Below are 15,016 nucleotides of genomic sequence, written 5' to 3'. Positions count from 1 at the left end.
AAAAAGCCTACTATGTCCACTGTTAATCATTATTTATATAAATAATTTAATAGAAATAGATACTGAGGTGATCAGGTATTAATGTTGATGATTTGGTCGCTAAAAGAAATAGTGGGTTGGATAAGTTGCAGTGATGGTCTGTTAAAAATGCTCTCCTTATATAGACTCCAACAAGAATATAGCCACAGTTTTGAGAGCTGAATATGAAGATTATTCCCTCAGCATTTATCTGGCCTTTGGAGGAAATTCAATAGAGATTACACACACATTTAAAAACACCGAGGTTATATATAAATGAATATGTTATAGAGTGTTCATATTACTAAGCACCATCAAAGTAAACTTGCCTAAGGAATTGCTGTATTCAGAAAATTTCAGTATTTATAGCCTTTAAAAACAAAGCTTGCGTTGTACCACGCACTCTACGAGTCGCAAGTCAATGACTGCTTTGGTCTGGAGTAGTACTACACAAACATCACAAAGCTCTTGGTTCTACACAATTATCCACTTAGAGCAATTACAAATGTACCTTTCATAACACGTTCCCTACCTTTTCTTTTCTTTGCTTATAGCATGATGAATTCATCCATCATGTAAGATTTCTACCTTTTAATACTTTATAAATCACAGATTGACCATAGTATGTCATTCTTATCTGATATTCCTCTTCTTCACACCAACACTCGCTACTAGCCAACAAAAGACACCATGAATATGGGTCTGTGCCATGCTTACTAGCAAATTATGATTTACATTGTCCTCCCTACCAAAGTGGTTTGTTTTATCTCACACCGTGATCTGAGAAACCTCTCAGAATTTGCCTAAAAACACTTTCAATTAAGCTTTCATTTTCATTGTGCAGTGCTCTGCTACTCCTCTTCATATTGTGCGATATTATTTAATTTGCTTTATTTTCAGTACATGTTGTACTGTGAAACTCTTTTATGATTGAGTTATTTTGTAAAATTATCTTCTGGTTATGTCCATACTGGCTATTTCGTGTCTTCTGCCGCATCAAAGTGCTATACCTGGGAGAAGGGAGCACCGTCAAGCTGCTACATAGCAGCCTTTTTCTTTTCTCCTCAGCCATGTATTTGTAAATGCATGTCTCAAACATGGGCATTGACACTAAATATTGCAATAACAAAATGAGCCATGTTGTCCTGCTAAAGTAACAGCAGCAGCTGCATTGGTTATTTTGGTTGGTCAGGTGGTCAAGAAAACATCAACACCAATGCCAGTGCTCTTTTGCCAAATTAGGAATAGATCTAATCCTTCAGCATGCACATGCACACATATACCCATCTTATGTCCGGCAAATTTAAGTTCTGTCAATAGCTGCCCAGTGTCGCGAATAGGTTTGAAGTATCGCGAACTCAACAAAACGACAGAGACCCAAAGATTAGACTGAGAGCAGAGTGCGACTACATAGTCCGGGGGCCACCTCGAAATCTCCTCATCGACGAGGATAGCAGGTAACTGTTGCAGGCGTCAACCACGGCGGCACAAGCGGGCATGAGCGAGAGGTCACGGCTACGCCAAGGCGCAGTTCTCACCCATGTACAAGAGTGCACGGTCAGGGAACAAGCATAGACATGGGACAGTTCTCGCACAGTGGAACGACTGGCCGTGCATGGTCCCTTTCCTCCTTTTATGCCCTTTTCTCGTGGCTTGCACCGACCTTGCAAGGGATGGAGGCAATACCTGGCAATATCTTTCTAGGAGGGGGTGGCGAGGCTCGGGTGGCTCCCTGTGTCATGTAGTCGTGCAACTGCTTATATTTTTTCTCTCTTTAAGAACATAGGTGGAGCACGCTATGTTACAATCCTTCCCGGTACAAAGACTGTTGAGTGTCCTCACTCATAGCATGTCAAAGAAAAAGCAAGTGTCAGACTAGCACAGTCCTACCACATGTTGTGAATTCATAGGTGCAGGGAGTTTGTGAGTGTGTTATATGCCACATAGTCAAGGCGGGTGCACCTGTTTTAGAAACGTTCCGGCACATGAGTACGTCACACTGGTGAGTGTTCAGTGAAACACTGAACCTCAGGGGCAGGTTGCTGGAGCGGGGGAGGGGGACACGTCACACACTCACATTATCACGTCACGGCTCACATGCACTGTACTGCACACTGGTTTGTTGGTTTCCCATCACTGCTGAACTGTTCGGTGATGGTCACATTCGTATCACAATGATGCTTGCAGGCTGCACTGTTTACCGGGTCACAGGTACTTTTCAGCAATAAATGAAGTCGCCCCGTTAATGTGGCACGATACTGTGGCGCGGCCTCAAGGGGGACCTAACTGCATCGTCAGGTGGCGTGCTCAGGGCATCGAAAAACTCCTCGTTGTCCGAGTCATCTTACTGAGGACCCTGGTGCTCTCGGCCCTGTTGTTGCGCAGATTGGATGTGGACTGTAGGCATGGGCCAGACTTTCTCATCTGGAGAGGTCGGTGAGATGTCACGATCGGCGTATGGTTTCAGTCTGCTAATGTTGACTACATTGCGACGTCCTTGGTGGTCCCAGTCATTTTCCGCCGTCTGTCTGATGAGGCGGTACCCATGAAAGGAATGAAGAAGCTTTGTTGTGCAGCCTCGCTTCCAGACAGGCATCCGCACGTAAGCAAGGTCACTGGCCATTGGCTGTTGGTTCGTCGAGTCAGGTCATAGAGCCACTTGTTAGACTGCTGGGTTTGTTTCTCTCTTTCCAACACTAGCTCTCGAGCTGTGTTCCAACGCCGAAGAAGTTCCATATTAGAGGGCGCCAAAGATAACCCAGGGCTGATGTGTAGCGCTGCGTCGATCGGTAGCATTGGTTCATGCCCGTACAATAAAAAGAAGGGAGAGTGATATGAGTGACGTGATAAGGGAGCCAGTTGTCTTGTGCACTGATGAGTTATATGCAAACATCGCAAATGGCAAGAATTGATCCCAGTCACGGTGTTTAGGGGATACATATTGGCTGAGGACCTCTGCAAGGGTGCCTGTGCAATATGTCGTTAAGCTTTATACTCATTTTATCCTTTATCCTCAGCCACTGCTTTATCCAGGCAAACAGGCTTAGTCAAATTTTAGTACACTTCCAGATGTGCACATGCTACCTTTGCACCTTTCCCATCTGCCAGCCATGGCTTGCAGATGCTTTCATAGCATTCCTAGAGAGGGTGCTGTTGGCCCATAATGGGCGAAATGTGACGAGGCCAGGTGAGGAGGTTGAGCGGCGCTGCAGGAGCGATTGCGTAGACGCAGAAAGTGTATAGGAGGCCATGTAATAGCCCTCAGGTGACCTGCAAGCCTTCCTGCTAAAATACTTTAGTCTAAGTAAAGAATGATTAAGCAGTGCAAACTTTTCGGAAACCAACTGGGTTTGTATATTTGTTGCAGATTCCAAAAGCATTAATCATTCAGATGCCTCGTTGTGGCAAGCAGTTTAAGCTGTATGACCACATTGTGCCGAGCCTGAAGTTGGACATTACAGATGCCTTGGAAAATTGTAAGTCCACGAACAAATGTATGTTTTGTGCAGTGATGTTTCTTATGTTTAGAAAAGCTGAATGGGAAGTGCATTCTGATAATTGTGCTATGTGACTTTTAAAAAGTCTTGTTTCTTAGATTTGTAGAAAGAAAGTAAAATATATTTCATAAGTGGAAGCAATTGTTTGTTCTTAAAACTCCAGAAGTGCACTACAGGGCAATAGGATGCATACTTGTATTCTTGTTTAGCACATCTGCTCACTTTATTCATTCACAGTGTGGAGGGGAAAAAAAATTATGTCTGGGATTATGTCATCTGTGAGCACTGTTGGACTGAAGAGTTAAAAGAAATTGAATTCTCAATAACGAATCATTGCTGTGATGTTACTTCAAGTATGAGTTCCGTTTTATTGACACTTACAAGCTTGTTTTCATTATGCAAGCGCAAGAACTTCTAGAATGGCAAAAAAAAAAAAAAAAGATAGAGAACCCTTTGATGTGCTAAGCTAGGCTCAAGTGAGTTGTTTAATTGCAAGAGGTTCGAAGAGTGCTTTTGACATAACGGCAGATGTTGCTTTTAGATGATGACACATTAATTTTAATAAGGAGCCAAAAGAAAGCTGTCCAACATGAATGTTATGAATGTTGTCATGTGATTGATGACAGCTGCCAGGGAGACATGGCATGAAAAACTTGAGAGAAACAGTCTTGTTTATTGGGCAAATTAGTGCCCACACAACAACGAAGAGACTTGGCATCAGCCAAAGGAACAAGCATATGTGGCAGTTATCAAATTGGTGGCAGTTATCAAATTGAATGGCATTGCCTAAATCTCACAAAAGGTATAGGCTCCATGGTGCACCTAAGGACAAAAGTAAATGGAGAAAGCTGCGCTATCCCACCTGATACTTTCCATGCCATATCAAAAATAAGGCAGAATAACCTGACTCATATATGGTTGTTTTAGTGAGAAAGAGAGAATAAACTTTATGCAAAAGAGCACACGAGCGTAGGTAGCTCCTCCGCTATTTAGTGGGTGGGCCTCTCAGTTCAGGAGTCCGGCGGCCTTAGCTGCCCTTCTTGCTCAGTTGACCAGGTTGAGCTGGTCCGTCGAATCGGAGCTGGACAGTACTGCCTCTCGTTGCCGTGTGGCGGGGTGTGTTATGCATGTGAGCTGTGGTGTGTTTGCGCAAGCCCATGCATGTGGTAAATGATGCTGTCACCTAAGTGGAGTTGGAAAAAGCTTTCACTTTCACTTTATTGCCTTGAAGACCCCTTGCGAGGTATTACATAAAACTAAAAAAATTGAAGAAGACATTGTCCACTACATCAATTACAAAATACCGTTATTTTGTTGAAGAATGCAGACGAATTCATGATGGTAGTGGTGTGGTAGGGAAGGCTGTTTTACTCTGCTGCTGTGCAAGGAAAAAATTTTACCAAGAAGGCGACAGTTTGTGTATTTGGGCGAGCAACATTTAGTAGCTGGCCTGTGTGTATTGATATGCATGAGGGTGGAAAAATGTAAGGCATGTGGTGGAAGTGAACTGGTGTAGAACGTGCGAAATATCGCTCATGATAGGCGGCGATAGAATAGGGTGTCCAAACCTCATTCTGCTTTTAATGAGGACATGCTGACATTATGAATATTATGAGTGAATGAACCTTATGGCACAGTTATGTAAGAATTCTAGTGAATTGATGAGGTGAGAGTTTCATATGGGCGATGCATATTTAAGTTTCAGCCTTACAAATGTTGATTATGCTAGTACAGTTAAACCTACTTATAACGAACCTCCATATAACGAATTCCTGGATATAACGAAATTTTTCTATTCCCCGCCATTACTCCATAGAAGCACATGTATTTGAGACCTCTACGTAACGAAGTGGCAGCAGGAGACCTCCTCGATATAACGAATTTCCCCCTCCGAGAACCTAGAGATTTCGCCCCAAATATTGTCATTTTTGCGCGAGCGGCAACCGGAAGCACCTTGTTCGCCGCGACGGAATGCGAAGCGAGCGCACGTGTGCGTGCGTGCGTCTGCGAGGCGGGCCTGCATCCCTCGACCCGACGATCTTGCCGCCGCGGGCATGACCTTTCCCCCTCCCTTCATTCAAACCTGATCCTGCCGCTTGCTGCAGCTGGCCTAGCCCGCCAAGCCGGCACTCTCTCCTTTTCCAGTTGATGTTGCCGACGCGCTGGTACACGCTGTGACATATCACACTCGATGAACGCGTACATGCGCTGTCAAAAGCTGGCGGCGTGTGGAAGCGCCGCTGGAGAAGCGAGAGAAGTGACCTTCGTGCTGTTGTCTATCGCTTCAACGCAAACTGAGCGCCGTGAACACACAGCACGCACAAAGCTACGAGCCGCCGACGCACCTACACTGCTATACTCTGCCCCAACGCAGATCGCTTTCAAGATATGGCCCGCGCGACCGCACGCCGCCACGCAGTACGCAGTTGATGCCAGAGTACAGTACAACGCCGCCCCGCTATCCCTCCCCCCTCGCTCGCTCGCTGGTGCCTCGAGCGCAACGGAAGAAGGCGCGCTTCCTCCCTACTTTTTTTGCGCGCGCGAGATTAGACGCGGTGGTCGGCTCCCCTCGCACGTTTTCACTCGCACATACAGCATACGGCGCGCGGCGACTGCGTTATCGCCCTTTGAGTTTATACGGGATATCTATGAGCCAAAACCAATTTTAGGGCGACAACGCGTCATAGACACCATCTTTATGTAGCAAATACGGATCTCAAGGGCCATACTTTTTCTGGCGGAAACCGAAAATACGTCATAGTTGTCGCCCCCGGCACTTTGGGCGGCCAATATGCCATCGTCAAGCCACCAAGCCAAGCGACATTAAAAGTCAAAATGACCGCTCGGGCTGGCGCGGGGTGGCAGTCCGCAACGTATGATGCGGGAACGGTCCCACAGTTGCGACGCAACAGCGGGGTTACCAATGCATTGGGTTCTATGGGAGCTCTGCCGGGACCGGCCGAAAACGAACAGCCGGGAAAACGCAGCCCCCGGGAACGTAACAGCGGGGTTCTACTGTAACACTACACGACGCTACAACGCCATCGTGACGCTCGCTCCTTGTTTCCGATGCCTCGCGCTTGTGCGAAACGACACGCGTCCACGCATCCGGCACCTGGTGTGACATTCCAAGGATGAGTGCTTCGACGAAAACGGAAAACGGGTGCGCGTTACAATTGAGGGCGCGTTAGAATCGAGTAAATACGATAAGCGTTTCTTTTTCGAATTTTCGTGCCGAACCTGCATATAACGAAATCCTCTTTATAACGAACTTTTTTGGGAATTTGTCAATTTCATTATATCCAGGTTTAATTGTAGTTTTATTTGTTAAAGGGCATTACGAATGTTAAGTTTTAGAAATTCTTAGGTTTTATTTGCAGATGATGTGACAGGGGGACCATATGCAAGCACCGGTTTGCGTCATGTATGACAGCAATGCCTAGATACTTGAACACGTCCACGGTGTCAATGGAGATGTTAGTAATTGTGTAAGAGAAGTGGAAAGCATTGTGACTACGGGAAATTGACGTTTAGTAGGGTTTAGGACCATTAGCCAGCAATCGCACCAGTAATGAAAATGGATGAAAAAACATTATCATATGGACACATTCAAGGTCAGCGGAAGTTGCACCATCATTTGAAATTCTAATCGCATGGATTGTCTTGGGTTGATTACTTGCCAGAATTTTTTTTTTAATTGGTTAACATGCGAGGCAATACTAAGTGGAAAATGGGTGCTTCTATTGGCAGATAGCTGCCAAGTAAGCATGTTTGCTTCATAGTATGTTTTCCCGGGAGCTAGTCTTGGCCTTAGTATAGTGAAGTTGAAAAGATGTTTCTTTTTTGTTGTCTAATTCTTTAAGTGCGTTTGTGAACCATGGCCTATTGAAATCAGTGCAAAGTGAGATTGTCGGAAGAAACTGTGCTATGGGGTCGTTCATCTTATTTTTGGAAAAACAAGCAGAGCAATCTTCAAAGCTCAATTCAAATGTTGGTAGAATGCATCCAATTCATTGTTGATGATGGCTTAATTTCCTTTGTCATACAGGCAGATGATTTTCTGATCCGAGTGATGTACAGTAGGGAGAAAGAGAAAACAGCATGAATTTGTTTATGATCGCTTATTTTGCGGAGGTAGCTAATGGGAGACATACTCTTGGGATGGCTGGTTAGTATGATGTCTACGGTGCTAGCAGTGTCATAGTTTACACGTGTCTGCTCGGTTATCATCTATGAAAGGTTAAAATTAAGGCAGACATCTAAGAATTCTTTAGTTTCTGTTAGGGGTGTGCAAATTCCGAATAGTAGATATTGAACCGAATCAAGCAAAAAAAAAATAAAAATGCGGAGTATCGAGTATTAGAAACTTTTTCACCAAATTTAATGCGTACTACTTTTCGGCAAGAAAACACTGTGCTGCACATGCTCGGGAGCCTCCTAGCATTGCATAACAAGAATGTAGCAAGCTATCAGTAACTTAGGTACATAGAAAGCACTGATTACAGCTCACTTCTAGTATATGAAGGTCTGGAAAATGTGTTTTTTTTTTATCAATAGACTTTCTTTTGAACAGAATCGAGTGCTTTTTTTCCTCTGAAACCAATGAATCAGTGACGTTCTGTTGTACTGAATACCAATGAGGTTCTCAGTTTAATAGTGGACCTGTGGTTTGCGGCAATAATTTATTTATTGCATAGACAGTTTTGCTTTCCAGTTTTTCTCCGAAGTACAGAAGGGAAATCCCAACTTTACGGCAAATGGGTTATCATAAAGCCAATCTGCGCGACAGACGAAATGACCGCATATCAGGTGACTCGATCACCGCTCCGCGCGTAGCTGGCGTCGACGGTAAAGAGCAGGTGCCGTCCGCGCAGTTTCATTGTCAGGTTCGATGCGCGTTTTGCCAACTGTCAAAGATTCTGAAATCTTGAGGGTCACGGCAAGTTCGTGCGACCCCCCCCCCCCCCCCCTGCCTTTTACATCCGCCATCCGCTCAAGTGCATGCGACCAGGTCATGACACTTTTGCGAATCCAAAGCTAGTCTTGTGACGGGTTGCTCAAAGCTACAAAAAGACACCGATATGTGTCTACGAACAGCGCCGGGAACGAGAGGCCGCCGTATGGTGTGTCCCAAAGATGGCGGCCGTGAATAACTTTAGTACACTGCCACTCGCTTTCATTTGCGAGGCAGTTTGTCAGCTCTCCGAATGTTGCGCGGCTGCTGCGAGTAAATATCCATCGATTTGGCTCCAAACCGTAACTTTAGTCGTGGGCGCCTGATGAAGCAGTGCTGATTAGGCCTTATGGCCTAGGCAGTGTGACCGTGACGAAAATTTGCCGCTGGCCAACGTGTTAACGGCCGCAAGCCATCGCAAAATGCTAGCCGCTAATATGTTCGTAGGGTGGCTCATCAGTGATCGGTCCCGAGATCACGCGTGTGGGTTGGATTGACGGTTGTGCAAGCGGTCTATTGGCAGATAATCGGCCCGATCTTTGCACTTCACAAAACACGCGCTGCTATTTGCCTCGTGTGCTACCGATGGCGGCGCTGCGAACAGCGCTCCCGTGACGTCAGAGGAGGGACTCGCCTTTATCGTCTGCTACGCTCTGGCTAGAATAGCTTCATAATAGTTTTATTTTTGCCAGCATTATGAGGACAAAAAAAAACCTTGTATATTAAGTGTATATTCCATGTGATCGCCCAGTGGGCACCCAGTGGCTCTGGCGTTGCGCTGCTTAGCTCGAGGTCACTGGTTCGACCTCTTCCATGGCGGCCGCATTTAAATGAGGGCGAATTGCAAGCACGCTTGTGTCTACTTAGATTTAGGTGCACGGTAAAGAACCCCAGGTGGCTAAAATTAATCTGGAGTCTAAATAACACTACGTGTCTGATAATCATATGGTAGTTTTGGCACATAAAATCTCAGAATTTATTTTTTGCATATGTTTTTATTTCTCATATGAACCCATCTGTCGCGGGCAGGGATACGATCTCGTGACTCAGTCATAAAACATTGCGCCGAGCCAGTAAATGTAAGTCTACGCAGCTTTGGAAATGAAGCACCATCGCAGGGCTGATGCGCAAAATTTTGCGTTGACAAAGCGGCATTGTAGTTGAATGCGAATTTCACATTTCGCTCGTAATTCGAGTAATTTGGGGTTGCAAGTGTAAAGGTTTTCGGACAACAAAAGTTTTCTTCTTTTACTGAGAAGCAGTTTACCTTAAACATTAGTGGGGCACCACGCGCTATTGTTCCCAATAGTCAAGCATGCTTAGCACTATTTTCTTGCAAATAAATCTCATTACCACTTTGTAATGCAGAAAAAAAATGAAGTTTGTTAAGGTTAGCGCAATACTATTCCTGTAACGCACTTTCCGACTGCCGAAACTACTCGGAAAACATTATTTTATCAGCGTAATAATGAAAGCTTTATGTAAAAAAAAAATAACGCAGGAAAGCTTGTAAACATTTCGCCTTTGTACGTCTCCCACGTCCCCACTTCGTCTTTCTCTTTGTGTGTTTAGCGCTCCAGCAACTTATTTGGTATAGTTCCCAGCTCCCCTAAACGTATCAATTTTCTTGTTTTTAGTTTTGAATAGGTATGACCCGCTTGCAGAGCAAAATATATTAGAAACGATGATCTAAGAAAAGGTTGGCGCATGTTTTTGTTACTGGATAGCACTAATTATTATCACTGGATGAATCTAGCCTGGGGAATGTGCACGCTACCCACGGTAGGAGCAAGGAAGCAAAGGGTTACGCTGAGCCGACTAACATGCAGGAGCTAGCTGTGTCACGGTGGAAGTAATCCATTTTAATTAAAAATTATGTGAAGGTGTGTATTGCAGCTCAAGAATACGTAATTTTGTTTTGCTCATTAATTTTGTCCGCCCTTGTAGCAGACATTCCAGACCACACTTTGCTGCAATGCTTTAACGCAGTGCATGCATTAACGTACCACAGTGACCACCTAGTTTCTTTAGAATGGCATCAAACTTCTTTCGTGATATGCTTAATGCATTGGGCAGCAACAAATTCGGACGGAACACGCAGCACGCGCTGAACAGAGAAACACTATTACAGCGCAGGCAACCGTGGCTGAAGGTTAACTGCTGCAATTAATTGTCAAAAAAGGGCCGACAAATCATTATGAGTGCGCCATGAAAACAGAACAGCGATGGCGAGAAGCCAACACTGTACACGCACGTATACACACTGATTACTAGCAGATGACGCCAAGAGCAATGCACACTGAGTGTGGCGACGATTACTTGCTCGATTTCGCAGGAAATAGTGTCCTGGAACATTCCATACATACTAGACGAAAAACCTGCAACCTCGCTTTTCGAAAACTCGAGCCGAGCAGGACGGTCGACAGCTTCAAGTTGCCTTCACGTAGCGTGCACGCGCGCGGCGCAGCGGTGGAGTTCCCCTATTGACGTTGCACACGAGAGGGTGCCACTCGAAGATCTCTGGGCGAATTGCTGCCGTTCCCGCTGTCCGCGTCGTGCTATCATTTTGATCAGACCTGTCGACCCGAACGAACCTTGTGCCGACAGAGGCAGTCCTGGTCGACGCGGCACGATTGCTGTGTGCGCAATCCCGCTGACGTTGGGGAGCACTCGCAGTGACAAATTTCGCTAATGCGTCAGCCGGGGTGGCACGTCCGCTCAATGCTCCTTTTGCTCCGAAAACTAAGTGAAACGCTCGCTTTGGCACCATCGAGCGCGAGGGGCTCCGCAGTGGACGCGACCTGTGGCATTTAGCGGGTCTCCATATCAAATAGTACATATAGTATATAGTATATAGTAGAATGTTCACTATTCTCAGTGCACACAGACGGTCGCGCCGCGTAGTGGCCAGCGAGAGTGTTACCGTTACACCAGTGTTACCGTGTGACTCTTTATGCGCAGATGCATATCAGCTTTGTTAAAAGCTTCTACCTACGCCATGAAAAAAAATTAATAGCAACAGGATGTGTTGCGTGCCTCAGTGCACCAACCGAGCGGCGAAGGATGAGATAAGGCTTCATTCGTTTCCGCTGGACGCGTATCTTAAAAAGAAATGGGCGGTGAAGCTCTGGATTGGCAAGCCTGAGGTGCCACCAACGAAGGTTTGCAGCGCATCTTCGTCGCCGTGTGCGCTGCAATCCTCTCCATGCGGATTGTATGGAGAGGATTGCAGCCCCCTCCCTTCCCACCACCACCAATCTTCGCATTTGTCTCAGTGGCAGGCAAAACGGAAGGCTGCCAACGGAAACGGAAAATTCGGGAGGCACACTGAAGCGTGTCCTCGACTTCGCCAGGCTCGTTGCATCGGAGCGTAACTAGGTTCACAGCTGCGCACCGATCGCTAGGTCTCTGGCACATTTGCTTGCACTGACCCTTTTCGATTAAAACTGAACTTGATAACAAGATCGGAGTTCTTTTTCTAGCTTAAACCGATAACGCTGTACGCCTGTACACCAGATAACGCCTTAGTGTTCGTTCTGGTACGCTTCACCTCGCATACATCCTTCAGTAAGGCTAAGGGCATCATTTGCCTTAAAATAACAAGCACGCATGCACACACTTCTGGTTATGCACGCTAGACGTCTTTATATACACGGGGCGTGAATTATTAGATTCAAGGCTCATTTATATGTGCGGGGCGTGCACGCCGTGGCAACATGTCCAGCCACTGCGGCTGCAACACACAACAAAAAGCTTAGACGCGGGGCGTCTGCACAAGCAGTCCTTTAATTGCAACAGGGTGAGCGCTGCATGTCTTAACGCCGCAGCAAATCAGATGGCCAGCGTTCAAAACTTCTTCACCTTCGATTAGACACCAGATCCTCTTTTTTTGTAGGTTTCAAGGTGTTCCATAATCCCTCCTTATATAGCTGCTTTGTAAAACGTAGCGGCATTCCGCAGCTGATCAGAATAAACTCTGAAAAATAAAAATACACGCTGCGTGCTACGAGAAAAATGAGAAAAAGCCCGGCGTAATACGACGCGGACTTGTACTCGAGAATTCTGATACTCTCTCCGTCCGCCATCATGGATCACCTCTCGCGCCGCCTATAGTCTGTGTGCATTTCGAATAGATTCAGTGATATTCGAGTATTCGTGCACCCCTAGTTTCTGTATGACTTGTACCCATGCAAGAGTAACTTGACCAGTCAACATGTGGGTAATTGAAGTCCCCTTCCCCTACAAGCAAAATGCATGCATTCAAGAACTTTCTTTTTTTTTTTTAATTGGTTAGAGGTATGTGTTAAGATGTTGAAAGGAAGATGGCAGACATTGACAAGTAGCAGCTGCAGTTTAGCATGGCAGTTAAGCCATAGAATTAGAGATTAGTAGCCACATGAATTGCGGAGCACATCAACTGTTTTTTCGCTGCAATATGGACAGCACCACCCCTATCTCCGTTTCATACATCATGTGCAACGCTGTGGAGGCTAGAGATACTTTTTGCAGTGGCTGCATTCACACTTAAAAATAGTATGGTGTTTTTTAACCAATTTTGGTGATAATGTTCTTTATATAAGCTCAGTTCTGAGTGAAAAAAAGAATTTACCCTTTGAAATAAACAAACCATATGGCTGCTAACACATTGTGTTAGATCAATTTGCTTTTCGTTGTTTTTTTATTTGCAGCTCGTCGCGGCAGCTTCACGTGCATGCTCGCGCGAGCAAACGCCATTGGTGCGCCGCGAAGCATAGACAAAACGCACGCCGCACGGAGTGATAAATTTTGGTGACCATACTTCTTGCGTAGCTTCCACAGCGTTGCACCTGATGTATGAAACGGAGTATAGTATCCTGCCTGTGTTTGTGAAAAGTATCAAAGTTTGCTAGATTACTCATAACTTCAGTCAGAGATATCTGTGGTAAGCCACATTTTGGTTAGTATAAGTAAGTTATTCCAGCTCCATTGCTCTCCATTAAAACTTTTGTCAAAGGGTGCAGTTTTACTTTTCAGTTGTCATGATAGTTAAGAAGAACGCTACAAACATCTAAGTGAACATAGCATCGATACCACATCTACACATTGCATTCAAATATAGAAGTATTGTACGAGGGCAATTCAGAAAGTAATTCCTCCAAGCCCACTACTTTACTAATAGTACTACAAATATTTTGAACTCTTTATCATTAATGCACTGATATTTAAGGTATAGAATATCACTTGCCTCACCTTCCAATCTCTTCTCGTTCCAGAGTAATCGAGCAATCCATGGCATCCAGTGGTGGCGTTGAGTTGAAACAGTGGGCTGTAATTGAATTTCTGACTGCGGAAGGTTGTGGCTTGTGTTGAGTTTTGATGCAGCTGGATTTTGGTCTTTCACAATCTTTGCTCACCTCCGCGCAGTGCTGACATCAACATAGGTGTCCCCGTAAACTGCACTCAGACAGCAATGAATGTTGATGGGCGAACAACCTCCCTCAGTCAGAAATTAAATTGCAGCCCGCTGTTTCAACTGGACGTCACAACCGGACGTGATCACCACTGTATGCCATGGATTGCTGAATTACCCTCGAACTAGAAGAGTTAGGAAGGTAAGGCAAGCGACATTCTATAGCTTAAACATCAGTGCATTAATGATAAAGAGTTCAAAATGTTTGCAGTACTATTGGCAAAGTAGTGGGCCTGGTGACATTACTTTCTGAATCGCCCTCGTATATATTACAGGGCCGGGAAAAAAGAAAACAGGCATAAAATATGTAGGTGGCAACATTTGCTAAAGTGGGAACCATGTCGGCTTTGTACACTCATTAACAGGCTGAGCAATGCTGCATGTGTTTTTACTTTGAGATATTATACTTTCACACTGAGCTGTACCTTCTGTAAGGGTCATTTCACAGCTTGTTGCCTGAGACAACCACTGGTCTTGTAGATCTATCACTGTCAGTGTTACTATTTTTATTATTAGAGACTGTGATTGTGTAAACAATGCCCTTATATTCACTGTGACATTCGTTTGATAATGTTTTAGTTACACAGGGTTTTAATTATGCGATTTGGCTTCTTGTGCAGCACCCAGGTTTTGCTATGTCTGTGGCAGACAGGCTACACAAGAGTGTTGGAATTGCTTCCGACCAGATGTTGGTCTTGAATGCACAAGTTACTGTGATAGCTGCAACAAAACGGTAAGCTCTCTCACATTAGACACTTTAAAGGGACACAAAAGAGAGTTTTATACCTTATTTCATCGATCCATCATTATACTTTAACCAATGCATCTGAAATGTTGAATCTATTAGCAACATCATGTATTGTAGGTTCTGTTTAAATGCATTTCTCTAAATATGTGCGTTGAAAAAAGCCCATTTTTACTTGCTGTACTCTAAATGATGTAAGGATAAAAGCCAGTCATGAACTGAGTGCTGGTGATATATATTTATATCAGTAGGTGCTACCAGAGCAGCAGGTGCCTCTGGCTTGGCTCGATTTCTAACATTGGCTTAACCAGCTAGCTAGCCTCACCAAAAATGCAGGTGGCCAAAGAGCACCT

The 15,016-nt window shown here is 45.0% G+C and overlaps 1 protein-coding gene across 6 annotated transcripts in view; it reads left to right on the top strand.

Annotated features, from left to right (window-relative positions):
- LOC119436181 (ubiquitin carboxyl-terminal hydrolase CYLD) overlaps nucleotides 1-15,016 on the top strand; it is a 138,313-nt gene that overhangs the window by 121,823 nt on the left and 1,474 nt on the right. For 5 of the 6 annotated variants that reach the window (XM_037702954.2, XM_037702955.2, XM_037702956.2 and 2 more), the window contains 2 exons: nucleotides 3,386-3,494; nucleotides 14,539-14,651. In XM_037702954.2, coding sequence (XP_037558882.1) covers nucleotides 3,386-3,494; nucleotides 14,539-14,651 — 222 coding nt within the window. Of the gene's footprint in view, nucleotides 1-3,385; nucleotides 3,495-3,918; nucleotides 3,999-14,538; nucleotides 14,652-15,016 lie in introns of those variants that run through there. The other variant, XM_049656050.1, reaches the window with a different exon arrangement.

Source organism: Dermacentor silvarum, chromosome 1 (assembly GCF_013339745.2).
Source record: "Dermacentor silvarum isolate Dsil-2018 chromosome 1, BIME_Dsil_1.4, whole genome shotgun sequence".
NCBI classification, from domain to species: Eukaryota; Metazoa; Arthropoda; class Arachnida; order Ixodida; family Ixodidae; genus Dermacentor; species Dermacentor silvarum.
The sequence above is the reverse complement of the archived record's forward strand: the minus strand, read 5'-3'. Positions and strand labels throughout refer to the sequence as shown.